Source organism: Anarhichas minor, unplaced genomic scaffold (genome assembly GCF_050575085.1).
Source record: "Anarhichas minor isolate MPS153535 unplaced genomic scaffold, ASM5057508v1 ptg000028l, whole genome shotgun sequence".
Taxonomy (NCBI): Eukaryota; Metazoa; Chordata; class Actinopteri; order Perciformes; family Anarhichadidae; genus Anarhichas; species Anarhichas minor.
In genome coordinates this window covers 15,234,958-15,262,547 of record NW_027466474.1, presented here as the reverse complement: position 1 = coordinate 15,262,547, position 27,590 = coordinate 15,234,958, and the positions used below count along the sequence as shown (strand labels likewise).

Below are 27,590 nucleotides of genomic sequence, written 5' to 3'. Positions count from 1 at the left end.
TGAAGTTATTGTAATATTAAGAAGAGTCCCCCCCCCCCCCAAATGGCGGACAGTCCAAGGTCCTGAAGGCAGTCTTTTTAAAGTCTCTCTGACAGTTGTCTCCTTCGCTCCGTCATTCCTGGTCGTTCTCTTCCTCTTCTTGCCCAGCCAGTTTTATCTCAAGTGGGGGGCGAGCAGGGCCAGGGCCAGCCCGCAGAGCGCCAGCGCCATGCTTCCCTTCGAGGCGACCCCCCCGTCTGACGGACGTAGGATCTTCACCACCTGATCGACGACGGGTTTGTCGGGGTTCGGCGGAGTGGAGAAGTAGATGTCCGTGTCGCAGGGCGGAGAGTCGCAGCCGCTGCCGCTCTCCTCCCCTCCGCTGCTATCCTCGTCTAGAATAGAAGAAGACACGAGGGGTCAGATGTGTTCAACTTGATTATGATGTCATGAAGAAAGTCGTAACGAGCGTCAACCATCCTCACCGTTATCGATGGAGATGTCGTTGCCGCTGTGTGCAGCTTTGAGCCAGCTCGTCATTTCCTTCAAAGCCGCAATCTGACTGCGAATCACAATGTCTGGCTTCGTTATGTCCACGTCCACGTCCGGGTTCGACACCTGATTGGCCAGGCCGTTGCCAATGACAACTGACTCGTACCTATGTGGAGTGAGAATGAATATGAGCCAAGGTGTTGGATTATTTTACGACACTTTAAAAGCAGTGAAATGTAGATTATGTGTGTGTGTGTGTGTTTATTTTACCTGCTTTTTGCGGTTCCGTTCCAGCAGTCGTCCCCAGGTTCGATTCTCTCACCTGCACAAACGGTCTCTGGCAACGTGGACCAGAACTTTTTTGCATGTTTCAGCTTCTTCTTCACATCGTTTGTCTGCATTGGAAAAAAACAAAACAATAAACGTCAAACTCAAAAGACTTAAAAGCAAAGCAGCAGGAGTGCGGTTGTGCTCTGGGTTTGTCCTCGTCCTTACCAATCGATCTAAACTGGTGCCAGCAGCGGTGGTGGGTCGAGCATCGGGACTGTAAGGGCGGAAGCGTCCGTTGAAGCCTGTATCTTTGATGGAGCGCGTGGAACGGAAGGCCGCGCTTGGTTTGGGCTGCCCGCATCCTTGGAAAACCTGTCAGAAATGAACAAGTATCCAGTGAACTTGATGGAACGGAGCTCTTCATTTTCTTGACTTTCTGTATTTAAAATACTGTGAAATGATACTGACTTTCTGCGACACTTGCATGCTGTTCTCCTGCATGTTCATGATGGCGTCTGAAATCTTCACGTCGATGGGATCCATGACGGACTCAAAGTTAAAGGGACCTTCGAGCCTATCTGCTAGACTGAGCATGGCATCTGAAAACCAGAACGTAAGAACATAAAGTTAACAAGAGAACAAGACATGGAATCATTGAGGAATCAGATTTTTTTAAATGTTACAAAGAAACTGCCACTAGGGGGAAGCACATGCCCAAGAGGAGCCGGTGAAGCAGTGAACCTGGAGCCCTCAGACCATGGCAGAGTAAAGCTGCTGCACAGCGAGGAGGCGGCAGAAACCGGACGCCTCCGCAGACAGTAGCAGTGTCAGCAACGGACGCACTTAACGGTGGTATAGAAACCAGGAAACGTCTTTTGTCACACGAGTCGTGTAGAATAAATATAACGAGGGGAACGAGGGACGTGTGCGTCGCCCGGAACTTAATGAAACTGATCTGTCTCAGTGTTTACACAACACAGGAGCTGCATTCATCCTGTGGGTCACTACATGTACAACTTGCACTACCCCTCCCTCTCTGCCTCGACTTATACAAGATGCTAAAGAATGAGGTGTTTTTTTTACAGTAAACACTGTGTTCCCTTGTTAAATTTGTTCTTGCTGGAGTGCAATAAACCCACAAAATACACTGTAGAAATATGCATATATATCCCATCATGTCACACTGGCTTCATGGTTTCTAAAGGGCTGCATGTTTAGAAAAGGCAGAGGTGGATTAGATCAAACTTTAATGATTTTGTTTTGGGGGGGAAATGTGAGGACTGCAGTGGCAAGAACATGGATGCAGGGAGTTTAATACATATACTTAAAGCCTCTCTCTCTCTCTCTCTCTCTCTCTCTCTCTCTCTCTCTCTCTCTCTCTCTCTCTCTCTCTCTCTCTCTCTCTCTCTCTCTCTCTCTCTCTCTCTCTCTCTCTCTCTCTCTCTCTCTCTCTCTCTCTCTCTCTCTCTCGTTTAATAACGGCTCCAGGAGGCGTCCTTGATCGCACGACGGTCGCTTACCAAGGAAGTTGTTCCACTCGGTGTCCAGGTCGGCCTGGTTGGCCAGACACCCACGCAACACATTGAGACAGTAGTTCTGGCAGGGCTTCAGGGCCACTTGGCCCGAGCAGTAGGGACAGTACAACATCTTCATGGACGCTCGCACACAGCTGGGAGACGCACTGACCTGGAGGAGGCAGGGGGGGGGGGGGGCAGTTAGCAGACTGTTATTGTTTCACCACAGCAGAACACTCGTCCACATGGACACATACTTGGACTGGAGAAAAAAGCATGACCATTAAATTTAAAAGCCAACTCCACAAACTCATCATTAATGAATCACTCGCTGCAGTGGAAAAACATGCCGTACCAGAAGAGTCAACGTGCTTAAGTTATCAGAGATGCTGTAACGGAGCCGCAGACAGTTTTTACAAGAAAGATATGATCACAGAAGGGAGGGATGGACAGAGCTTTCTGGAAAAAACTCTCTTTGTTCTTTTTATCAAGGCTTCACATGCACCTCTCACTTACCGTGGAAACTTTATTGACCACCTCCGGCATGAGCGTCAGGCCGCGCACGAAGGTGCGCGCGGCGACAAAGGCCCGCGTCAGCTGGATGCGGAGCTTGCGCGGCACGTCGCCGAAGGGCTGCAGCTGCTCCGTGTGCCGGCTGACGCAGTCCATGTAGGCGTCGCTGAACTCGTACTGCACGTTGACCAGCCGGAACATCCTCTCCAGGAGGTCGGCCCAGAAGTCCGACAGCATGGAGTCCAGGTTGACGGCGGCGCTGCCGGACACGTAGTACCGCGTCAGGGCCTCGAAGAAGTTCTTGAACAGCTCCGCGTTCTGCACGTACATCATCCCGTATGTTCGCACGAACATGTTGTGCAGCGAGACCTCGGCGTTTTTCAGAAGCTCACGGAAAAACTCTGAGGGGGGAGAAAAAGAAAAAGAAAGAGGAGGGGGATTAGTGTGATGGCTAAATGCTGAGGCTGCCAGAGAGAAGGAACAAACTATTCGACATTGTTAACATTTCATGTCGTCTACAGGATTGATTTTAAAGATGGGAGAAAGGAAACTGCATTTCTATGATGGATAACATATTGCTTGGGACATCTACAGAGATTTTATTGATCTTTAATTTAATAACTTCTGCTCATGAATTGGCTTGTTTGGGCACAGGAAATTCACACGTAGTGCTTTGTGGGTATCCCATTACAAAACAGAAAGCATTGTGAGGTTTCCATCAAGTTATTGCAATATACAGATTCCAGCACGACCACACTGGACGTAAATAACTGAATTATTTTACGGTGTCCCGACGAAAATCAACATTTCAAAAGCACGATACTGCTGCCACAAGACTGTATTCCCGTACATCTAAATAGACGTGGAGCCCTCCACACACTGTGCCCGGGACGCTGCCGTCCCCCATTTGAAATCAGAACGATGGCCGTCCCCCTTCACCTGTGCCCGCGTGCTGACATTCTCCGCTTCTCAACAGAAACAGTTTGAGCATAAAATCTCGGATGAAAGGCAAAAGGAATGTATTGTGGCGAGCTGGACGTTTGGGAAATGAGGGGAGCTGAGAGGGGTGAAGCAGGAAGGGGTGAAAGGTGGAGCCGGAGCATCTCCGTCAGGCTGAACGAGCGGGTCTGAGCATGGGAGCGGCGCTGCTCCTGGACCAGCAGACTTGCCATTCAGCGGGGACGTCTCTCCACATCAAACCGCTTCAAACTGACCACCATCAATGGCATTTTTCCGTTGTCACATTCCATTCGCTTTCTCCCGGCTTGTCCTGGACTGTCCTTCAGAGGCATTTTCAATAGGATTACTGAATAATGCGAACCCCCCCCCCCTCCCATATATGGACCTGTACCCCCCATCTAGCCCTGCGTCTCCCTCCCTCTGCCGCTTTCACTTCATCAGTTCCTTCAGAGAGCTCTCTTCACTAGAGACAGGGAACAATGACCTACTTCATCCTGAGGAATGTCCATCACCCCCCCCACCACCACTTTCCCCCACCCCCAATAATCCAGGCCCCCTCTCCCACGGACACCCCCTCCTCGACCCCCCCTCAACTTTCTTAATCTGAACAAAATGAGAATTCCTCAGTCTCTGAAAAATGCTTCACCTTCAGTCTTGCGTGCATGCAAGCATACACTCGCCCCCTTTCACTCAACTCTCTCTCTCTCTGTCTGTCTCCCCCCCTCTCTCTCTGTCTGTCTCCCCCCCTCTCGATGCCCTGTGCGCACAAAACCTCTGTCCCACTGCAGATTCTCTGGGTGCCCTCTGCTCGGCTTTGAAATGTAAAGTTCCCATGCTCTCACAGAGGAGTCACTAAACGCTCCCCACACCACACACACACACACACACACACACACACACACACACACACACACACACACACACACACACACACACACACACACACACACACACACACACACACACACACACACACACACACACACACACACACACACACACACACACACACAGCAAGTAGCGCTGTCACTTCCACTTCAGCCTGACACACTAAAAAGAAAAAATGAGGTAGGGGAGGGGTGAGGGCAGCTTGGGGCGGGTTAAGTTGAGGGCTTTTTTTAACTCCAAATCCCCACTGTGTCGCCAAGGATACCGGAAACACTGCAGCCCCTCCATTTACCCCCCCCCCCCTCCCATCACCCCTCCCCTCCAACACACACACACAAAGCCAGGGGAGAGGGCACCAAGTTCCACGCTCCATTGACAGAGATTAAAACAAAAGGTCCACCCCCACCCCTGGAATGTCATAGTAGCCACAAGTTTAAAGTCAGTGAAAGGAGACGGAGGAGGAGGAGGAGGAGGAAGAAGAGGCACGAAGCAGGAGAACAACCCCAAACTTCTCTATTTCCATTCTACAGTTTATTAGAGCGGTAATGCCTGTATGCTAAACAGATAAGCCCTGTAATGAGTTTGGACAAACCCACTGGTAGAAAAAGAGAGCGGCCTGTGCAGGGTGTGTGTGTGAGAGTGGTGGCAGCGGGGGAGGTGGTGGTGTGTGTGTGTGTGTGTGTGTGGGGGGGGGGGGGCTCTTCTTTGGCCGAAGCTGGGGGTCTTAAGTATAAGCAGCATTACACAGGCATCTTGCATTGTCATTAAAAACAGTTTATGACACGCAGCCGTCTGCCAACAGGCCGAGGAGCTGAACAACTTCCTCATGATTTTTCCATTAAAAATGTTGCCTGTCGCTCCGCCAATGGTCTGAGGGAATGTGGGTGAAAGGTTACCCGGGAGAGAGCGTACGCTGTAGCAAAATGTAAGGGAGATGGACAACTCCTGCCTCGGCGAGCGCTCGTCTCTCTCCCTCCCCGCGCCCTGTCATCATTTCCACATGTTGCAGAGAAGGCCCTAAATTATAAGCGATGATCTGTCGGCCCGATCCATCATGGGAACAGAGGAGCTCTCCCACTTCCTCCTCCAAGAGGAGCTCCCCCCACCCCAGTCCCTATAAACTCTGCTCCTCCCAATCCCAGCCCAGGCAGTAATTGCATCCTATTTGTGCCAATTAGTCCCTGCGCTTCTCCCTTTTCTTATGGGATGGGATTCTGTCCCTCCTGCTGTTGGACTTCAGAGCTTTCGGATGGATGTCTCTTGGTGTGTGTGTGTGTGTGTGTGTGTGTGTGTGTGTGTGTGTGTGTGTGTGTGTGTGTGCCTGGAGAAAAGGGGCCTTAATCCTTGTGCTTAAATCCCAGACACAGGCTTGCTCTGCTGGACGGGGTCAGTGCAGTAGGACAGACAGACTGAGGGGAGAACTATTCCCGGCCCTGGTCTTAATTGTCCATGACTCCTAGCTCCAGGCGCATGATGGGAGCCGGCCTAATCACAAACACCACTTCCTGAGTTTGTTAGTGTGTGAGCAGCACGCTGTTGTGTCTGTGTTCGTGTACGGTCGCAGCTGTGTTTACGCACACATGCACCACCACCGCAACCGGCCATCAACGTCTTCGCGACGGCCCTTCTCGGTAACAGTGAACACAAAAAAGTTCACTTCCTGCGGCAGTTTCACCGGTGGGAAGCGCCGCCTTCGGGGTGTCTCGACGTGACAACAGGAAATAATAGGACGGCAACCCGAGACCTGTCACCGTATCCAGCGAGAGAGACTAATGTACCAGGTGGAAGAGAGCACAGCAGGCCTTTGTAAAGAGATCCCACATCTAACAGTCCAGAGACAGCAGCAACCTGGGGGGGGGGGGGGGGGGGGGGGGGGGGCACTGTCAGCTGCGCCCTCTTGGTCAGATAGTTGACCCTACAGCCAGTCAGGCTTTGTCAAACTGTACGACTTTTTATCTCAGATAACATCTTACAAGAAAGACACGTCCTAGAGCAGTAACGATATTTAAAGGAAACATCATGCACACCTGGCCACAGTGAAGTTTGACAGCAGAGGTTTTTTTTTTAGTTATATAAAATATAATTGTCAAGACAACTGTGTTTCCAGTATCAGTTCCTCAAAATCAAAGAGCGAGACCTCCTCTCTAGTCTTGCCATCTCTCTCAGCAGGAACACGTCCATTATTAAATGTGCAGACAATAAAAACGTCACCGCCTGCAGCCCCAACAGACCAAATGCAAAGAGGCTACAAGAAATGTCGACGGAGTTATTCAACCTGGAAATCGCTCTCTTTCTCTCCGTCTTATTGCGACACGTACTGCTACGTTCTCAGAACATGAAAACTATCAAACAACCATTTAAGTTCACTGGTTTCTGCTACTAAATTGCAAACATTTTCAGATTTCTTTGTCTTTATGACAGTAAACTGAAGATCCCGGGTTGACGTGAGGAGAGCGTGGAGGTCAGAAACGAGCACAGATACATTAAAGTGACCGACATGATGAACAGCGAGACATTGCGTGTGATGGAAAGAGAAAGGAGGGTCTGAGGGGCAACAGAGAGGAGGTGTTTTTTGGGGAGAGCGGGGCATGAGATGGGGACAAAGGGGCAGTAAGAGAGGAGGAGAAAAGAGGGGCGGGACGGCTCCAGCAGCCACTGCATTCCGACACGTCACATTCCTGTTCACATCTGGCTGCAATACACACTCTGCTCGTTACAGACTATCCCTCGCTCCCCTTTCACGGACACATAAGATCTGAAGGTCTGTGACTGGCATGTGTACAAACAAACAGAGAAACGCATCAAACCCGTGCACGTGAAAGTCTATCGGTCGAATCTTCTCCTTGTTCTCCGGCAGAGCTGCAGCGGTGACACGGTCGGCTGGCTGAGGGTAGTCAAAGCTGTCCCGCTCCCTCGGTGACTCAGCACTGTTACATGTTCCCATGAGCTTCCGCCCTCAAAGGGGAAACCTGATCCCCATATTTACAGGCACACACACACACACACACACACACACACACACACACACACACACACACACACACACACACACACACACACAGAAGACTAAATCTGAAGATGTGTGTGGTCCGTCTGGAAGCGTGCACGTCTCTCTGGAGAGAGAGGGAAGCATGGGGTTGGGGGGGGTGGAGCTGAGACGTTGAGAGACAGGTGGACGGGCCGACGGACACAGACTGAGTGTCTCCGCCCGGGGCAGTGCACTGGCAGGTGGGAGCGTCCGTCAAAAACGCGAGTGCTGCCGTGGAGCGGGGGCACAATGTAGTCTGAAAAGTGGCTGGCGTGCTTGCTTGGAGTGTGTGTGTGCGTGTGTGTGTGTGTGTGTGTGTGTGTTTGCTTACTGTCAAAGTGGTCGTGCCGCTGTCTGAAGGTAGATTGTAGGTTGGTGCTAAGCCTGGAGACGGGAGCTTTGATCTCCGTGTGGCTCTGCTGGCTCAGCTTCTCCTCCATCTCCAGCGTGCAGCAGGAGAAACCCTGCGGACACACTTTCAACGGGGCTCCTGGAAGACACAAGGAGAACACACACACGTTAGACACAGGAAGCTGTCACCACAAGTCACGTCAACACAGAATCAGACCAAGACCAAACCCGTTTCCAGCAGTAGGCCTCGAAAAAGGTGATTCCATTTAAACGATATACTTTAAGATCCATTCACAATCTTCACACCCGCAGAGTGGCTGTTAGCGCGAGCGAGGTTATCAATCAACCGAGCCGACGTTGACTTGTTTGAAACACAGAAGCGTATCGATCATTAACACCATTCCTTGCTTTTTGTCTGGGATGAAACCTTTTCCGCTACCGAGTAACAACTTCACCCCCTCACCAAATCAAAACGCACCTTGGCTGTGAAAACCCCCTTAACTGCACTTAAGTGGATTAATTGCAACACTCAGCCCAGAGCAGTCTTTAGCCGGCCACTTTATAGAGCGCTGCTCTTATCCTGGCACTTCCCCGTCCTGATTGATAGTTCGGTGCTGCAGCGCTCTCTGAGTGCTGCGTCCTTCTAAAACACAGACTTTTAAGAGGAGAGGATTAGCTCTTCGCCCACTTTGCTGGTAAGCAGGCTGACTGCAGCCATGTGAACATGGAGGCAGGTAGATGTTTGTGTAAAGGATTTTCTTCTCTTTCTTTGCGTCCACACAGGGCTGCGTTTTTAGAAGTCTGCTGTATCATTAAGCACATTCTCCATGATGTCCATGTGACCTCAGATGTCTGACTGACACGTGACCCATGTGATGCCGTCTCTCTCTCTCTCTCTCTCTCTCTCTCTCCCTCTTTTCTTTGAATGCTTACTTTGTAAACAAACACTTTGGAAACAGCAGAGAGCCACCTGCTGGAAACAGTGTAAAGCTGAAGGCTTAAGTGTCCCTCGCATGCCAGAGAGGAGAGCTGTGAAGTGTTTTTCTTCAGCGTAGCCGGACAAATGTTCTGAAAAGGCTCGCGTAGACAGAGAACTTGTAACTGTTTAAAACATTCTCAAACACGTCTGCATTCTTGGACCGAGCCGAATGAACTCAACCCGACCTGCTCGGAGCTTTTACTGCACTGATGTATCTAAATATGCTCTTTGGTAAAACAGCAAACGGCTAAACTTTGTCAAAAGTGAGTTTTAACGTCCAATTAGAAAAAGGAGGGTCAGGGGAGGACGAATGCAAAGTCGCAGCTGCAATAATGTTTTGTTTTAAAGGTGGCTGGTGGAATTTGGGAGAACACAGGGATCCTTTCACTGCCTGCAGGAACCGGTGGCCTGTTTGGTTTTCCCCACCAGCTCGTGCTCACTGACTCCAGGCCTGTGCGCAGGTTACTGCTACTAGAGCAGCTAATGGCGCACACACACGGACTGGAGCTTTAAGAACACCTGAGATGTTTTCCAGCGTTTGTTCATCCCAGACTAATTGAGCCTTAAGAGATCGTGCCGACTTTCCACATAGTGTGTGTGTGCAGTGAAACGCATCAGCGTTTAGAAACTCCTATGATCGCCGTCAATAACCGTGACTTTCTTCCTGCTCTCTTTCTTTAATTTGTTCCATCCTTATTGTCTACCGTGAATTGTTTGGTTTAGACAAATAAATCCAAGCAGCTTTCTCCCCGTGACAACAAAAGACAGGAAGTACCTCTCATCCCAACGACAGGCGTGGACATGCGTTCTATTGGTGAGGGGATTTTGGTAAAGCTCAGTTCCTGCTTCGTGAGCATTAACCGTGAACCAACTCTCTGTTCCCTTGCTTTTTATTGGTTTTTGGTTACGGTTGCTGCAGTTCCTCTGCTTTGGTCGTCAGTATTCGACTGTTACCGTCACTGCTGGTAGCCATGTTTAATATGTCGCCATGACAACCTGAGCCACATGGATCCGTTCCTCTCGGACATCTTGAGGTCGTTTTCGTTCTTTCGGTGCACGTAATAGAAACGCCCCTCGACCTCCATTAGAAAAACAGGACCTGGCTTTGATGACTTATTAACCCATGTATACCTTTAGATAGATGTTTAGATCAAGCTTCCTGTAGCTGTAAGAGTCTGACGAAGCCAATCACAACCCAGACAGTTCAACTGAAGAACACGACAGGTTTGCTTCTTTAGAATAGTAGCTTAAATGATCAAATTGCAGCGTCAGAAGTGACTCACAGCAACACAATGATGTAAACAGGGCACCAGAGGGAGGGATGCACCCTGGCGCCATAAACTGGACCCCTCCGTCTGGGATCAAGTCCAAATAAGCCTCAAGTCACTCCTTCTCTCACAGTCCTCTCCCCAAAACTCATCTCTCTCTTTCTCCAACCCTCACCCAATCCACCCCCCCCCCCCCTCCTATATGCATATATACACACACGCACCCAGGCACAGTTGGCAGACCCTACCTAAACATATTCACACATCACATCACTGCTCAACACATGGCTCTTTGTACAGGCATGATTGGAGGAAAACACACACACACACACACACACACACACACACACACACACACACACACACACACACACACACACACACACACACACACACACACACACACACACACACACACACACACACACACACACACACACACACACACACACACACACACACACACACACACACACACTTTAGGTGAGACAGCCATCCAGTCTCTCCTCCAGCGGGGCCCCCTGCTTGCCCACAGCACAGGCGTACAATCAAAAGGGCTATATCCACATGGAAAATAGCCCCAGTTACCAAAGTACACAAATAAAAGTGAGATGGTCAATATTTCACAGGAACGTCTGCACAAATGTCACATTGTTAGCTCAAAGGATTAAGTCTCTGAAAACTTAAGATTCTTAGCTAACGCATACTTTGTGAAAACATCCTGGCAGCCAATTTCTCAAACCACCGGGAGGAAAAGAAACGTCTCTGCTGGAACACATGGGAGCGAACAGTTAACGGGAACAGTTCGATCCTATAAAACTCCACATCACGCCGGACTGTGTGCGACGTGTTACCGCCTCACTATTTCACAATGAGCCCGGTCAGTGCGTCAGTCATTTCTCCACCGTGAATAGTCTTTGTGTGGCGGCTGAACTGGCTCTTGGTTGCCGTACGGAGCTCCTTAAAAAAAGTGGTGGTGGTGGTGTGGGGGGGCTCTCACCCCTCCAGCTTGCCGAGCACTTTTAAGATGCAACAAGACGCAGAGACAGAGCCCTGTTCAAGTGTCGGCTCAGGAGAGGGAAACTGCCATTTATGGTGGTCAAAACAAGAGCGCAGCATCTTGTAAACAAACATGTGACTGTGTGTCATGGCTTTCATCAGCTCCCCGCCGCCTCCTTGCCTTCCCTTTGTGGGGAGACCACCATCCCCTTTTTAAATGGCTCATAAAATAAGTCACTTCCCTCTGACATTGTCCTGCCTCTCAAACTCTGTTCTCAGAGGAAGGATGGTGGGGGAGGTGAAAACGCCTCACAGACAAAAACCAGATTAGACACCTCACCGCCCCCTCTGCCTGCCATCATGTGCCCCTGAACCAGACGGACCTCAGGGTGCCCCCCCCCCCTTACACACACACACACACACACACACACACACACACACACACACACACACACACACACACACACACACACACACACACACACACACACACACACACACACACACACACACACACACACACACACACACACACACACACACACACACACACACAACCAGCGAGGTCAGGGGTTAACAGCCCCTCCTCTGAGAGAGGTCCTGTCCTCTGAACCCCCCCCGCCTGTCCGCCAGCCAGCACATCCACAACACACAGTAACTCAGCCCCCAATCACTCCAATAATAACACCACCAACACACACACACACACACACTGGCAATTAAGAGCCAAAATAGTCGCAAACGCATGCGGAAAATATAAACGGAAAACCTTAACATATGCTACGATCCAAAGTCATAAAAGCCCCCCCGAGGATTATTTCTGTACCCTGGTGAACCCGGGACGTCACTGAAGCTGCTCTGGGAGCCGAGGAGGAGGCCACGGGGGTACCGCGTGTCACCAACCGTCCGCCCACGTCTGTCGCTAATTGGAGCCTGGTGGTCTGCGACTGAACCCGAACCTCCCGACATCAACATTTGTAAATAATTAAGTGATAAACTGTATGCTGCTCATAGTCTATGCACATCCTAATTCAATCCCAGCGGAATGCAGGTAATTGGAGACGGTGAATACTGGCGGCGGTTTCATTTCAATACAGGAAGAAACAAAAAACGTGTGAACATATTCCAAGTCGGTCCGATTGATCTCCAAATGGTGTGTAAAACCCAGCCCCAAACCCACTCAGCATTGTGAGGTATGCAAAGCAACACTTCTAGATACAAAGGTGGACGATTAATGGGAATATTATGCTCTCTGCTGTAACATGTACAGGAGAGCGTTGCCAGTCTGCTGAGCATTACTCACACAGACTGTTGTAAAATGTGTGCGCCCTGCAGCCACAACATTCTGCTCTTGCTTCTCACCTCTGTCTAGGGTGTAATTATCCCAAGGGGGGGGGGGGGGGGGGGGGTTTATGGGATTGGTGCCATTTGTTGGATAACTTTATGTTTTGCGTCCCATCCCATCATACACAATCACATGAGCTCTACCCGCGGTCTTTTGAGGAGCCCGTGATGCTGCTTTTTAAGTTTGACTTACGTGCTTAATATCTTACGAGTACAGCTTTAGACGGCACAGAGAGGAGAGGAGGCACGATGTGAAGCCGCAGTTGAAAAGAGTAATTATTAAAAGGCGGCATATTTCATCTCCAAAAATCACAGCAATTGCCGTCTAAGTCATTCCCTTCTTAAATTCTTTCCTGTTGCAGCATGTTGTCAAATCACCACTGTCGTTTTGGTCTCCCTTTCATCTGCAAGGACTCTCCGGTTAAGGCTGCTATCTGGATCCTTTCTTTTATAATTCTTTTACACGTTACTCGTTCAAAAATTGCCATTCATCCATTTCGGAGAAGCTTTTCCAATTAGTTTCTCAGCGAGCAATTCAACGCGTCAAACTATTCTGACGACTTGGTCCCCGCAACAAACGAATCAAATGAAGCCTCAAAATGTTTCCCTTTTATCAGCGCTCAGTAGTGGCCTTGGAAAAGGCAGCGTTTTGTTCAGAAGGACGGATGTGTCATTTTTGGAATTAAACCCACACACATCTATTCAACGGTGGAATAAATGTGTTCACGGCATAATTGGGGCTGGGGGTTTTTAGCAAGGGGAATCTCCCGCATGAGATCAGCCTCGTGCTGTAAAAAAAGGAAATGTGCAAAAGTCAAAGTATGAAGGGAGGAAAACACCGTCTCTGAGCCTCCAGTGTCCTGTTGTGGAACAGAGTTCTCACAGTTTACAGGGCTCTTGTACAATATGATATTTCCCCCCATGTTACAAGAAATCCTTTAACTAGGCGAGCTGACTAAGAGCTCAGTGTTATTTACAACCTGGAGGAGGTGCTGCAGGGGGGGGGGCTACAAACATCCACACATTCACATCAGGCTGCTGCTCCGTACAAAACCGCAGACGCTTGCTCAAGGGCATCATGCCAGCAGGAGTCTAAGGAGGGAGGGAAGTGGGTCTCGGTCGCCTCTCCCTTTCACAGTTTTTTTTCTGTCCAAGTGATCAACTTTTCAGATTTCTTAAGTAGAAATTAAACTAAATGTTCTGCGGAGTCAAACATAAAATATTAGTTCTACGACATTATGTGGGAATTTCACAATGGAAAGTGAGACTGTCCAAACCGTGTAATAGAGAGCGAAACCACCGACTGTAACATAAAAATACATTTAGGCGCCAGGATAAGTATAACACGCGTCTTCTACGTATTGCATCTGTCCTGCGCACATGTGTGGACTCTGAGCTACGGCAGAGCGAACCGCAGAAAGGGGGAAAAGGTTCAGCGACATTACGCTGTAAGCGGAAACCATCATTAGAGACCGGACTGGTCATATGGAGATAATCAGGGCAGGGCCATACTTCCACCAACTCTGTGTCTACACGTCAGCCTCTTACAAAAATAGAGTCATGACAAGTTTACAGCACTTTCACCATCTCTGAGGCATTAATCACAGCGTGTGGTCTGATAACCAGCTCTCTCCCTCAGAGATGCCAGGTGCCACGTCTGCCTGGACGTCTGCGGTGTACTCCACAACACACACACACACACACACTGTAGATCTGCGGCCCCTCGCTGGGAGTGGCACCAGCGTGGAGCTCCAGCTGACCCATGACTCAGACATTACACCACTCTCATAACCAGCGTATAGCCTGGAAAGGATGTAACCGAAAGTGGGCGACGGCTTTTAAACATTTTAAGTTGAGCAGTAAAATCTTTTACAGGAATTGTTTGAAAATTGCGACCAGAACATCTGCATGTTTGCCTCAATAAACACAAAGCGTCTGCCTCAGTTTGTTCTGGTGCTGCTATGCGTCTTCGTCGTTACATGCTGTGTTTGTTGGTACGTTTTGGAGCACGCTTTGTGTTTTTCCCGTTGCTGTATTCTATTGCGGCTGCAACAACGTAGTTTCCCCCCACGAGGATCACCATGCTCATCTAATGCACACGGAGCATTGACGTTCAATAAATCACCAGGTTGACGTTATGTACAGCAGTACAGTGATGGAGAGCAGCTGAGTCCCATAAAACAAAGACACACTGAACAGTAAGACAGGCCTGTGTGTGACTCAATACATACTGTGTATTAAACCCACAGACTGTAGTGTACAGATAGTATCTAGTTACATCCCTTCTTATTATCACTACACATCTGCTTATTGTTCATTCTGCACATTCATTCATAACTAATAAAAACGCTTTTAAATGCATCTTGTTCATCTTCATCATGCAGCTTTGATACAGTAGTTTGTCACTCGGCTTGCAGTCAGCTGACCCAGAAAGCATCCACTCCTCACACGACGAGTCACGACACCAATGCTGATGCGACCCTTGACTCAGCATCAAACAGTGAAGTGTTAAGAGGTTAACTCAAAAGAACAATGGCGCAGACGTCCATAAATAACAGGAGGAAGCCTCTCGGGTGGCGGAGAGCTCGGGAAACGTCAGCGACGTGCGAGATTTACTCCACTCAGAACAATGCTCAGCATCCATTTATGAGGCAGGAAGTTTTGGTTTAGGGGAGTACTCTCTGGAGTCAATGTTCTCAGCTACCAGCCACGGGGCTTTGGATAATGTCTCAGCAAAATGATGTTTCCTTGAATAAATCAGGGATTAAAATCTCCTCCGCACCACAGCTGTCAAAACACCAAACTGCCAAAATGCACTTGTCACACGGCATGACTGTGATGAGAGTCTGCTGCTGCGGCACGAGGCGACGCTCATTACGATCTCCGTGTCTCATCGCGCTCCGCTGCCACAGAACAACTCTAAATAGGCCGTTTGTCATTCAGAGGAAATTGTCACATTAAAATGTTTATCCGTGCTAAGTCCTCCGCGTTTGGATGGTGAATTGTTTTCTAAAAAAAAGGCGCACAATCCCACATACAAAGCCCACACTGGGCTCTGTAAACCGGAGCCCTCGGCCACCGAGAGTCCATTTCTGATTACTAAACCAGTCTGGGCCTCTGGCCAATTAAAACTCTCCATTTGTGAACATTCCAAAACGCTGTCATCCATGAACATTTACCCAGAAGCCCCTGGGGAGATTCCACAACATTGCCCCGGCCTCTCGCTCTGTCTGTTTCCCTCTCCCGTCCCGGCCCTGCATCTCCGGCTTTGTCTCCCCACACAAAAGCTCCCTGCCGACACCACTTCCCAGGTCACTGCTTTGTCAGGGTTTCGACTGGCTCCTGCACCCTCCCCGAGTACGCTTAACAAGTCACGAACCAAATTCCAACCGCTGGGGCAGCGCTCTAAAGTTCACCTGCCGCACAAACGCATGTGAAACCTCTCGTGGTCAAAGAACAATCTGGAGGACGGCGTTCGACTCTCTGACCTCTTGTGTAGGAGACGTGAAACTATTTCTCTTGATAGCAATAGGTGCTGTTGCACCTGCTAATTACACCTGCCGAAATATCACGATACCAGAACTGACAAAGGCCTAAAACAACGGGAAAAGTAATGGAATTTATTCCCCTGTCTTAATTTAATTTAGATCCGTTCTTCACATGGTCACATCTCTCCACCTTCACATATCACACTGCTGCTTATAAAAGGTTAAACATTCAGTTGCCTTGTAGTAAGTGAACTTAAAGCTCCCTCTGGTAAGGGCTGATGCAGTGCACAGCCGAGGGCTTTTATTGTGAAAGGTATGAACAGAGAGCGTGACGCTGTACCGCGCTGCCGTTGACACGTTGCTAGCGAGGAAGAGCTTGCCGTCTTGGTTCAGACTACGGAGCCTCTGTGTTATTATTTTATTACCTTCCTAAGTAGAGGTGCACCTAATAACCCTCAGCTGCAGAACTTTATTCCGCTTTTGTTGACAAGTTGTGCAACACTCGTGTGTTAGCCTACAGAGCTGCAGCTCACCACCTACATAATGAAGACAAAACACTATTCTGGAGAGAATATTTAGTGAAAACGTATCAAAGTTCAAGAGTTAAAGTGAGAAAACAAGCCATTAGATGAGAGAAGAGGCCAGAACAGGGTGGCAATTCAGTCAGAAATGCCACAAGCTAACGTGGGCATTAAGCATCTCGGTACACAGTACAACACGGTTTTCTTACTTGACAGTTCACATTTGGCCTAAAAACAAGTACCGAGGTCTGCAAGAGGTCAAGAAGTACACAAAGCACAGCGAAGAAACGGGATCGTAAAAATGAAAGGTCACACTCTCAACACTTGTGCCGGCTCCGTCTGGAACTACGAGAAGGCTGGAGGCCGTGATTCATGTTGGATTCGAGGAATTCCTACTTCAAACAGGAGCGGCCGGTTTTTCCCAGAGGAGATTGAATTTGGGCCACTTTCAGAACTCGCTCCACACAAACTTTCAGCAACTTTTTTCTGACAAACACAGCAACTAATGGCGATTGGCTCCACTGCCATTCGGACCTTGTGCAAGCGTTGCCATTCAGCCGGGTGGTTCTGACATACATCGAATGCTGTATGGGATATAGATTCAGACATAAAGGAAACACAACAGGGAAACTCTCTCTTTCCTACCATCACTCTGTTCTAAACAGCACCTATCAGAGGTGATTCACGGCAGTGATTCAACAGCTGGTCTAATCTTTCACCCTCTCCACGTCTGTCTTTAAGGTTATGTGCCTTTTGATGAGCCAGCAGAGCTCCAGTGTTTGATGCTTTTACTACAGATTCCACCTTTCCCCTGGTCTGTGTGTGTGTGTGTGAGAGTGTGTGTGTGTGTGTGTGTGTGTGAGTGAGTGAAAGAGAGAGCGAGACTGTGTTGTGTTTAAGATTTGCAGAGACAGGCGGAGGTTTTGCAGACAAATGGAGAGGACAAGTTGCAGCACAGCGTGATTACCGGGAGGCGGAGAAAGGGGGGGGGGGGGGGAGAGACACAAAAGACCTTCCTGGCTTGTCCCTCTACACCAGCCCTCCGTCTTTTCCACTGACTCATGGCACACAAATGAAAACACACTTTAAAGCAGAAGATGAAAAAAAAGGCCAAGTGCTTTACCATGGGACCCTCCACAAACACCGCTGTGCTGTGAGAGAAACGGACGACTGTTGAGCGTACAGATAGGTCCTCTCTGAGAGGTGCTTCATACACTGCTGCAGAGCCATGCGCTAGCTAGACTATCTGAGGACGCTTTACACTCCAAAAACTGTCTTGGTGGGCTGGTCAGAAGCGCCTGCAAGTTTCAAAAAACAATTCCCGACGCCCCATCCTCCATCTCCACATAAAAGAGGAATTCAAAAAAATCCAGCTCTGTTGAAACATACGAGAGCCTTTAAAAAGGACTTAACACACAAACAATACATTTCATCGCTGCCAGTAAAAAGCCGGCGAACCCCTCCTAAGGACAGGGAGCTCTTTGACAATGTTTATAACAGACATCCAAAAGCAGCTGAAGTCCACCAGATGTTGAGGCAGGACGGGGGCCCCCGATGAAAGCCCCCCCAGGCGGACTGAGGTCAGGTACAAGATCGGGTTTCTGGAAGCTCAAAGCTGCAAAAAGGGCAACAAAGATTCTGATATACCTGTTGGGCCTTACGAAACTGGACACCCGCGGAGGCGGTGGGAAGAGAACCACTCATCGCAGCCCGTCAAAGGGCCTGGAAAGTCTAAACCTAGCGGTACAATGGTCTAACGGGCCTCAGTCATGGATGCGCAGTCCGTTCCCGGTGGTGTGCGCTGAATGTGTCGATAAATCAAAGTTGCTTGCCGTACCTATGATGTACAATATTGGCGAGATGACTCCCACATAACCGCATTTTTCTTTCTGCCAGTAAAAAAGAAAAAAGGCGCTCTCAAAACACGCTAACCAAATTTGCTGCTTTTGGGAGTTTTCATTTAACAAACTATTTGATGCTTTCATGTGTGGGTTCTTCCCCCCCCCCCCCTCCCTCGCTTATCGGCCCTCAGCCAGCAGGACGTCTGCCATTGTTTCCTTCATGTTTCAAATTTGACTTCTGATTACCTGCTTCTAACACATTTCATCAACCCGTCAGTCAGACTCAGAGCTGTGTGAAGCAGCCAAAGATCTGCCTGCTGCTTGTTTTTCTTTAACAGAAGAAAAAAAGTTTTTAAAAGTATTGAAGAAAAAAAAAAAGGGGGGGTGGGGGGGGGTGGTGATCTCAAACAATACAATTTATATGTAAGTAAATGAGAGCAAGCAGCACACAAGGGGATTAGGCAAATATTAGGAAACCTATTAAGCTAGCTGCAGTTTAGAGAAATGAGCGAAGTGTGAGTGACTTCCTCGTCAGTGGGATTCTTGATGGAGGCCTTGGGAGTAATTAGCCGGGATTACAGCTCGGCTGGCCAGCGCCCAGCTCTGGGGCTCCAGCCCAAACACCCAGGCAAGTCCCTGGCTTCGCTCCCTCACCGCTCTCCCTAACCACACGGCGCACACATCCTAATGATGATCACGACTATCAACGCGGACATCTATCCCGCTGTGGCTTCGTGGGGAAATCAAAAAACCTTGGTTGAGTTACACCTACATCGCGGTCGCACTCCCTCCCCCCCCCCTCCTCCCAGCAGCTACGCGGTTAGACGGCTTCGGCTAGAGAGCGGAGCCGTCATGGTGTCGGGCGAGGGGGCTTCACGCTCCACCCCTGCAGTTTGGGATCAGAGCCCGCGGCCCTTTGGCCACACTCCTCACAGCTGGCCGAGCACCGAGGTGATCGACACAAAAGGAGACGCACGGCGGCAATATCAGCGGAACAAAAAAAAAATAAGTACAACACCAAGCATCGACTGCACAAAAGGGACTTTAGCAGCCAGAGGAGCTGAACGATGGAGAGAGGGTGAGGTGGGAGATGGGGAACAGCATGTGTGATAAAACTCACTGGTATACTAACGTCATCTCATCAAACACTGTGTATGAGAGCCAGATTTGAAATATTTTCATGTTGCATGCGTCATTTCATCCCATACGAAGTTATGGTGAAGTCAAATGCTCTTCTGTACTTGGTATTAGAGGTAAAGACTTGTTATTGCTGCCTCATTAACATTTAGAACTGATAACAAAGCGGCGTGTTCACAAGAGACCTGGTCTAGTTTTGGCATGTGCATCATCTGAAAGCCGTTTTGCACAGAGTGAACGACAAAATGTAAAAAGCAGACACTAGACAGGAGAGGTAGATGGGCTCAAAGGAGCTCGGGAGCAGAATACCAGCAAACCACCGGCGATGGTGAAAGAGAGAGGAGGATCGGGCATGAAACTCAACCTCCCAGAGGAGCTGCTGAAGAGAGCAAGCGCGGGGAGAAGAAAATGAACCGATATGTCAGTCTGGACGGAGGGGTGGGGGGGGGGGGGGACAGCGCACAAACAGGACGTGTTAACAAGAAGTTTCAGGGGGTCGCCGCCCTCCCCTCAAAGTACGGAAAACCACAAGGCCAGATCAACATCTCTCACAGCCAGCATCAGACGAGGACCCGCACAGATCCTCCAAACGATACCGTCGAGTTTAACTGCGGCCACTCGAGCCCTCAAAAAAAAAAAAAAGTGCTGTGGGGCCCTTCGGTTAAAACCTCGTATTGTGCTCGTCGGCTGTATGTACATGCCTGTGTGACTGAGCCACGATGAGTCACAGCGCATGCATGCTTCCAGTTACCTCCCCAGATTCCCTCAGCCTGTGTCACACTCTCACAGAGTTGCTCTCTGGCTCCTGCCTGGCCCACCATTTCTTCCAGATACACTGTTCAACCAGTACAAAACTCTTTCCTGTCAGTCAAACCCCCCCCCCTCCTCCTCTCTTTCTCTCCGTGCCTCGGTCTGTCTCTCCGGCTTGCTCTTTGTTGCCGTGTGTTCCCAGCTCCGGGGCTGGCTGTGTGCGGGTCTTGGTGGTCCGGGGTGGAATGTAGTGAGAAGGAGGGGGGGGGGGGGTTGGAGGCATGCCGGCCTAAAAGAGGGGTGCTCAATTGTTCCCACACACAGCATCCACCCCCCACTGATCTGTCGCTCACTTGGCCATTATAGGGAGAGGAGGGGGGAGCAAAGGATGCAGAGAGATGGAATTACGGATGCTCAGTCGACACACACACACACACACACACACACACACACACACACACACACACACACACACACACACACACACACACACACACACACACACACACACACACACACACACACACACACACACACACACACACACACACACACACACACACACACACACACACACACACACACACACACACAACTATTGAACTGACGCTACACTTGGAGCAAACTAAATGAGTTTAAGAGGTTAAATTAAGATTCCACATTCCTTCATGTTACAGAAGAGCACCAGAACAGGCTGAATGGATCCATGCGACAACAACCCCCCCCCCCACCCCCCGGGTACACAAGACCTCCACCTCATGATACCTAAACTCAATTATCCTGAAGGCTCGCAAAACAGCTCGGGAAGGGACGTCCCGCACACACAAGGGGGCCCAGAGCAACAGGAACCATCACATTATCACCGCTGACCAGCCTTCCAGTTTCCTGAAACTATGAAATGTGGCAACATCCATCAGAGTAACATGTCCTGCCCTCTCAATTAAAAAGATGATGTGCATCACGGTCCAGGAGCCCTCGCGTTCCCTTGTAAACCACATATGCAGGAAAACAAAAGCGAAAGTCAGCGATGAAGGCTGAGATGTGTTTTGCTGTTTTAGAGTCTACTGACGACGATGAGGTGAAACCACCGAAAAACTTCTAGAAGAAAGAAAAAGGCGAGTGAGAGTAAACGCTTCAACGGTTTGAAAGCAAGAAGATGCAAAAGTACTTCCCTTCACTCAGGAATGTTATCAGCGCTTACTGTGCATGCTTTGGCTTTAATGCAGGGGGCTTTTTTAATCCCCCCCCCCCCACACACACACACACACACACACGATTTTCTCCTGGAATCAATCACTGATATTTTGTTTGTGCAACTTAGTCCTTTTGGAACAAGACAAACTTTTTCATTTCGGCTCAAATTAACCACAGAGCCATTCAGAGGACTTATAAAGTAAATGTTCACACGTTTAACTCCTCCCCGCTCTCCACTGATGCAGGTGCTACGGTCATGGTTTTAAATAAAGGTTCTAGACCTCATCTCGTGGGTAGTTGGGCTGCTCGTGAATCAGGCCTGCTTGTGTAGCTCCACCGTTGGCTGTGACCACGCCTGTGGGTGGAGCTAAGACGGTTTATTCAATGACACACCTGAATCTTTCTGATCCCGCTGCCTGTGACAAGAAACCAGTTTAGGGCTCAAAACATCTTTCACGTACTAATTGAGAAAGAGGAGAAGGAGCATTTCACAGTTGGGGATTTTCAAGTTAAATAGATTTGTGTTTCGACACAGGTTTTTTGGGAAATGACTTATATTTCTTTGGCCATATGCCATATATAATACGCCTCCGACTCTATATCGCCTGTTTGCAAAGACAGATCTCAACAAGGGTCCTCGGTGTCACTGTGCTTCTCGAGGAAAACATCACTTTACTCGACCGTTAAAGCGTCCGTTCAATCCCAGCTGCCACATGAACGCCTTCCTGCTCTGATGTTCAGCTAACTGACAGACTGGTGTTGGACTCTTCACCTCGCAGACTGCAGGAGCGAGCCGTGTGCTGACAACAGATAGTGTAAATAATTACAAACACAATGCACTAATTATGAAAAGCGTACAATTGGGTTCCTCTAAGCTGCTTTGCGTGTTTTTTTTATTTTTCCGTTTGGGAATGCAACAACTATTGCAGAGACAGTTATTCTGTAATCTTCTCGAAGCTATTTTTTTTTAAATGAGAGGAAATGAAGGCTAATCACTAAGCGCAGCGCTGCAGCGATGCTTAATGATAAGACCTGCAAAGTGTTTCACATAAAACAAAGAGGGCCGTTGGACTTTTATGGGGTTGACCTTGAGAGCCGGCTGAGACACTTGGCTGTTGGTTTATTAGTTAATTATTACAGGCGTTAAAATACCGGCCCACAGAGCCACTCAAATATTGGTCTTTGAGCTGTAAACACTCCAGCAGACCGAGCTGTTCCCCAGTTCCCCCGCTCTTATCTTATCTGCCCAAATGTCACTGCAATAACACAACCTGTTATTTCCCCCCCAAAAAAGTGACGTGCAGGACGAGGCGGGAAGGAGCGTCTCGAGCTCGCCGAGAGGCCGACGCACTGAGGTCATGCACGCTTTGAGTTTCAGCCGTAGTGCGCTGAACTGATTACGAGCCGGGGGGGGGGGTAAAACGAGCCTCTTCTCTTTGATCCGTGCCATTGTTCCATACCTGAAGCATGACATCAGGCCCGACTGCCAGAGTAAACCAAAACAGATTTTTTGCTTGAAGAGCTGCAACCAAAAAGAAGAGAGGCTGGAAGCGCAGCGTCCTGCAGCCTTTGACATGGCAGACACCGATCTGGTCAGTGTTAACTGCTCAGTATTCGGGGGGGGGGGGGGAGACACATTTCAGCATTTATCACAGTATCAAATCATCACCAGCTACTATTAGCAGATAAGTTCAGAGAGTAAAACCAACCGTTTACATTCCGTATAATTACCGACATTGTTTATGTGTCATCATTAGTGCTGCGAGCTCCATTTAGGTGAGGTATTCAACCACAGGCCCTGAACACATCATCCTGCAGCAGACAAGAAACTCGGGGAATGAGTTCTTGAACCGCTTCCACGTGAGCGGTAAAAGATTGATACCATGGGATTCACGAGGAATTCGCCGACCGAGCCCGCCGCCGTTCCTCCGCATCACTCAATTCGGCCTGTGCCAAAGCAATCAGGGTTTCCATTTGACTTTTTACTGCATTAAAAACCTTTATTGGATCTCAAATCTGGCTTCGGCCGAGCCCTTCGGTTAATACGAATGGCAACAAACGTTCTTATCTGCGCGCTGCCAACAATAACACGAGATGTCTGTGGTTGTGGGAGGCGAGGGTTGAATCCCGTGCCTCCAATAAGACTCATATTCCACCAGAGTTATGATGCGCGTATCAAAAGGAGGTAAACACGTCAAAAAAAGTTCCTCCTGTGACAACTGGCAAAGGTACTGTGTCATTTTCAAAGTATGTCTCCTCGGCAGCAGAAGTCTGCACGGTTATGGTTCACGTCAGAAGGGCTCATTATTTTGGTGGAGATGTTCACATCGCAACCACGGGTCTCGCGTGGAGCAACATTATTTCACTGCCACTTGTGCATCCTGTATTCAGTATTTCAACTTCTGCAGATGTTAGAAGTGGAACTAACTTCTCCGATCTTTGGTTATTAACTGTTGAAGCTAAAACTCTGCAAGTAATTAATGTTCTGCGACTTCATATCCGGTTCAGTTTAAACACGAGAGTTCGACCCATCACAAAGTGGAGAAGCGATGCTCTGACAAACACGACTGGAGTTCAATCAGACTGCACATCTGGAGCCATTTCTCCCCGGCAACACGCAGCGTTTCGAGAGCGCGGGGCTTCATTCTGCTTTCTGGAGACCCTCGGCTCTCTTTAATGACAGTAGACCATGTTGCCTTCAATGGATCAATTATCTCAGTCTCCTCCGACGACAAAGAGCTGCTCCCTGAGGTCGGCCCGGCCTAAGGCCCAGACATACACCGGGAATCTATTGTAAAAAGGAAAAGGCACGTGTGCGGTACACACAAACCTGCACAATAAAAACTGCCTTCATTCACATCCGTCTTTTAAAAACCCAGAGATGCAAGAGAATTAAGTCCGACCAACGCAGACATGTTGGGGTACTCTCAATGACATTTAGCATCACAAAGACATACAGGCAGAAGACAAAAGGTCCTATAGACTCGTGTGAAATGCTGGGGGGGGAAAGATAAGTCCTCGGCTCCTTTGACAGTTATGTCCGACTCAAATCGTAATGAGCCGTTGTCAACAGAAAAAAAAAAAGACAGTGTGAACATCCTCTTACTATGTAAAGTAAACTCATAAAAGGACATCGGTACAATAAAGAGGAGCCATACAAATGAGTCACCCTTATCAAGAGGAAATAACACTGTGAACACTTTGGGAAAAATAAATATGATCGTGGGAAAGTCTGAGGAGAAAGGTTAATTATTAAGTCCACTGAGATAAACCTGCACTGGGACATTACTTCTGAAGAAAGGGAGGAAAACATGGCAGCGGCCATGCGCGGACGACCTACTTCTGTCATTTCAAACAAGGACGCCGAGATGAAGCCGCTGCAGAACTGGCAACCGAACCAAACCGAACTTAAGGGTTTCGAATACATGCGCGCATATTCATTTTAGCCACCGTATAAATGAAAGGGAAATGAGAGACGGGAGGGATTTAAAGTATGCAGGGCACAGTGGAATTTCAAACCCCCAACCCCCTTCCCCTGTCTCCCCTTAAAGCCTTCACTGTGAAAAGCCCCCCCCCCCCCCCACCACAAGTTTCCATCACTTGGGTTTAACTCGTGATTAGCTAATTTGATTTGCCTTCTCACCTCTTTGTCTGTCTATAGCAACACAGCAGCTCCTCTATTTATTACACAGAGGTAACCATAACATCCTGGCGTGCAAACTAGACTATAGAGGCAAGAGTACAACGTGTGCCTGCACAGAAAATGTGAAAACCACAAAATTTACTAACCCAGAGAGAGAGGGGGGGGGGGGGGGGGGAGAGATAGAGGGGAGGGGGGTGGGTGTCAGACGCCTTGTTCAAAAGGCACAGGGCTTGTTTACTGAATCACTGCAGGCTGCCTGCACTTCACCACCATAGGAGTCTCCGCTGAGGAAGCCTGGGAATAAACACAGGCCTGGCTTCCTTCAGCCCGTGTCTTGATTATACCTCTTTATTGTTATGAATTACCTACAAGTATTTCCTAAATGAGGACTATATTTAAACAGTGGAGCGGCGGAGTGCTTTTCAGCCTGAAGAATGCGTCCCACAAATGTTTCACTGCCCCCCCCCCCCCCCCCCACCCCCACAATGTGTACTGTAAGTTTTAACACATGAAAAAAGAGAAAAGGCCCCACGTCTGCATGATTAACCATGTTAACCATGTTTCCACACAGACGTTGACAGAAGCACAAGATGTCCACGTACAGAAGTGACAGTTGAACTCTTCTCTACCGTTTCATGTCGCTGACTTCTGAACTTTATGACATTTCTTTTCTTCTTTTTAGAAGATTTGGTCAACAAGAAAACCATCTGGAGAAACATTTTAAAAGAGTTATGGCTCTGAGGAGCCAACTGTCTCCACTGTGTTTGAGACGATAACAATGGTGCTGCATCAAGACCTTTACCCGGGCCCGCATTATGCTAACGGCCTAGCTTTAAAAGAAAAGTTCTCATTAGCCTAAGGACCACCGGGGGACTTCTCCGGGACCCGCGGGGGGTCCCCGGCCCCCACTTTGGGAACCAACTGCCCTGGATTACAGTATTTTAAGGTTATAAGAAGCCAGAAAATATAACAACTAAAATAGCTCACCGTTGACTCCTTTGTTGGGGACATCGTTGACGTTGAAGCCTTTGGAGCTGTACGCGGCTCGGACGTCGTTGCAGTTTTTCAACTTTTGCTCCGCAGTCATCGACACACACAACACGACCAGCGTGCTCACTACACACAGCACCGACACGGGCTTCATGGTGCGGCAGCAAGAGCAAGGAGCTACACAGTTACCCGCACAAAAAAAGTATTAAAAAAAACAATATATCTATATATATGTATATATATATATATAAAGTCGCTCAGGTGTGTGTAGCCTAGCACAGAGTTTCAGCGACTCCCACGCCGAAGTTTCCTCATGGAGCCGCTTCAGCTCAACAGATACTTCATTCACAGCTCGGAGGCTCACACGACTGCGGAGGGAGGAGAAAGAACACACCGACAATCACGCAAACGTCGTCCGTTTAAAAGCACGGGTGTGTTCAGTGAATGTCGAGTTCCAGACTCAATCGAGAAAAACACGGGAAAAAATAAACTAAACGATAGTTTTAAAACATGGAAAAAGTTTTTTTTTTTTTTAAACTGCAGGCAAGAAACTCAGAAGCACACTTCTGCTTCACGACTTCGACGGCAGTTTAAATCACGGGAGGAGAGTGAGACGGTGGGAAGTGGCTCCTTTTTCTGCTTCCTTTCCCTTCCCTTTCTCGCTCTTTTCCAGACTTGAGGCCGTGGTTTTCTGCAGGACAGGACGCTGGACTGTACGCTGGTCGAACTGGGATCCAGATGCGAGCAGAAAACCCTAGTGGACACCCAGGAGTGAGTTCCGGGGACAAAGACCTGGAAAACAGGAACACCAGGGGTGGAGCATGGAGCAGGGACTTCAAAACCTGCCTCTCTCCTGCTATAAAGTCTACACTAGTGGAAACAGGCGGAAACCCACGGTTCTGAAAAGTGAAGCCAATGCAGAAGTGCCTTGAGTTTAGATTTGTTTTTTTAAACAGCCACCAGGGGGCGACTCCTCTGGTTGGAAAAAGCATGGAAGTTTATGGGAAAATCAGCTACTTCTACCAAGATTTATTACCTCAGCGAACATTGTGAACATGAGTTTATGGCCTCGCTGGCTAGTTAGAAGTCATACATACAGCATGATGTCCATTTTTAAATTATGGTCCCATTTAGAGTCAAGTAGACGATATATAGACCTTCCTATTGACAGTCTATGGTCTTGAAAATCAGGACTGGAGCTGATGGCGGAGCATGAGGACTTATTATTGGTCCACATCACATAAGGAAAGCAAACACTAGATAACCAAAAGTCCTCAAAAATCACAAATCTCTTTAATTGCGGAGCCCCTCTTGACCTGGGTTAGAGAGGGCTTTCTTATCTGCTTTAACTGTCAGACTGGAGATAACCACACAGATAAAAGTCCTTTGAACTAAAGGTACCCGTAAGACCATTAGGGGTCCCAAACATTTTAAGAACACT

At 48.7% G+C, this 27,590-nt stretch overlaps 1 protein-coding gene across 1 annotated transcript; it reads right to left on the bottom strand.

Moving 5' to 3' along the window:
- Positions 1-130: 130 nt before the first annotated feature.
- Positions 131-26,303, bottom strand: gpc4 (glypican 4). Its single transcript, XM_076103928.1, has 9 exons — positions 26,147-26,303; positions 7,976-8,134; positions 2,772-3,169; positions 2,262-2,427; positions 1,210-1,340; positions 967-1,113; positions 742-866; positions 465-637; positions 131-374 (listed from the first exon to the last, which is right to left on the bottom strand). Exons 1-9 carry the CDS (start codon positions 26,301-26,303, stop codon positions 154-156), a joined length of 1,677 nt encoding a protein of 558 aa, XP_075960043.1. The 3' UTR covers positions 131-153.
- Between the last annotated feature and the right edge of the window lie 1,287 nt (positions 26,304-27,590).

What these genes read in the sequence shown, in the direction of transcription:
- gpc4 (XM_076103928.1), bottom strand. Translation starts at nt 26,303, where the DNA reads ATGAAGCCCGTGTCGGTGCTGTGTGTAGTGAGCACGCTGGTCGTGTTG. An exon ending in GCGGCACGACCACTTTGACA is followed by an intron (nt 3,170 to 7,975) that starts GTAAGCAAACAC and finishes CTCCCCCCTCAG; the next exon opens with AGTTTTTCCGTGAGCTTCTG. An exon ending in CGACATCTCCATCGATAACG is followed by an intron (nt 375 to 464) that starts GTGAGGATGGTT and finishes CTTCTATTCTAG; the next exon opens with ACGAGGATAGCAGCGGAGGG.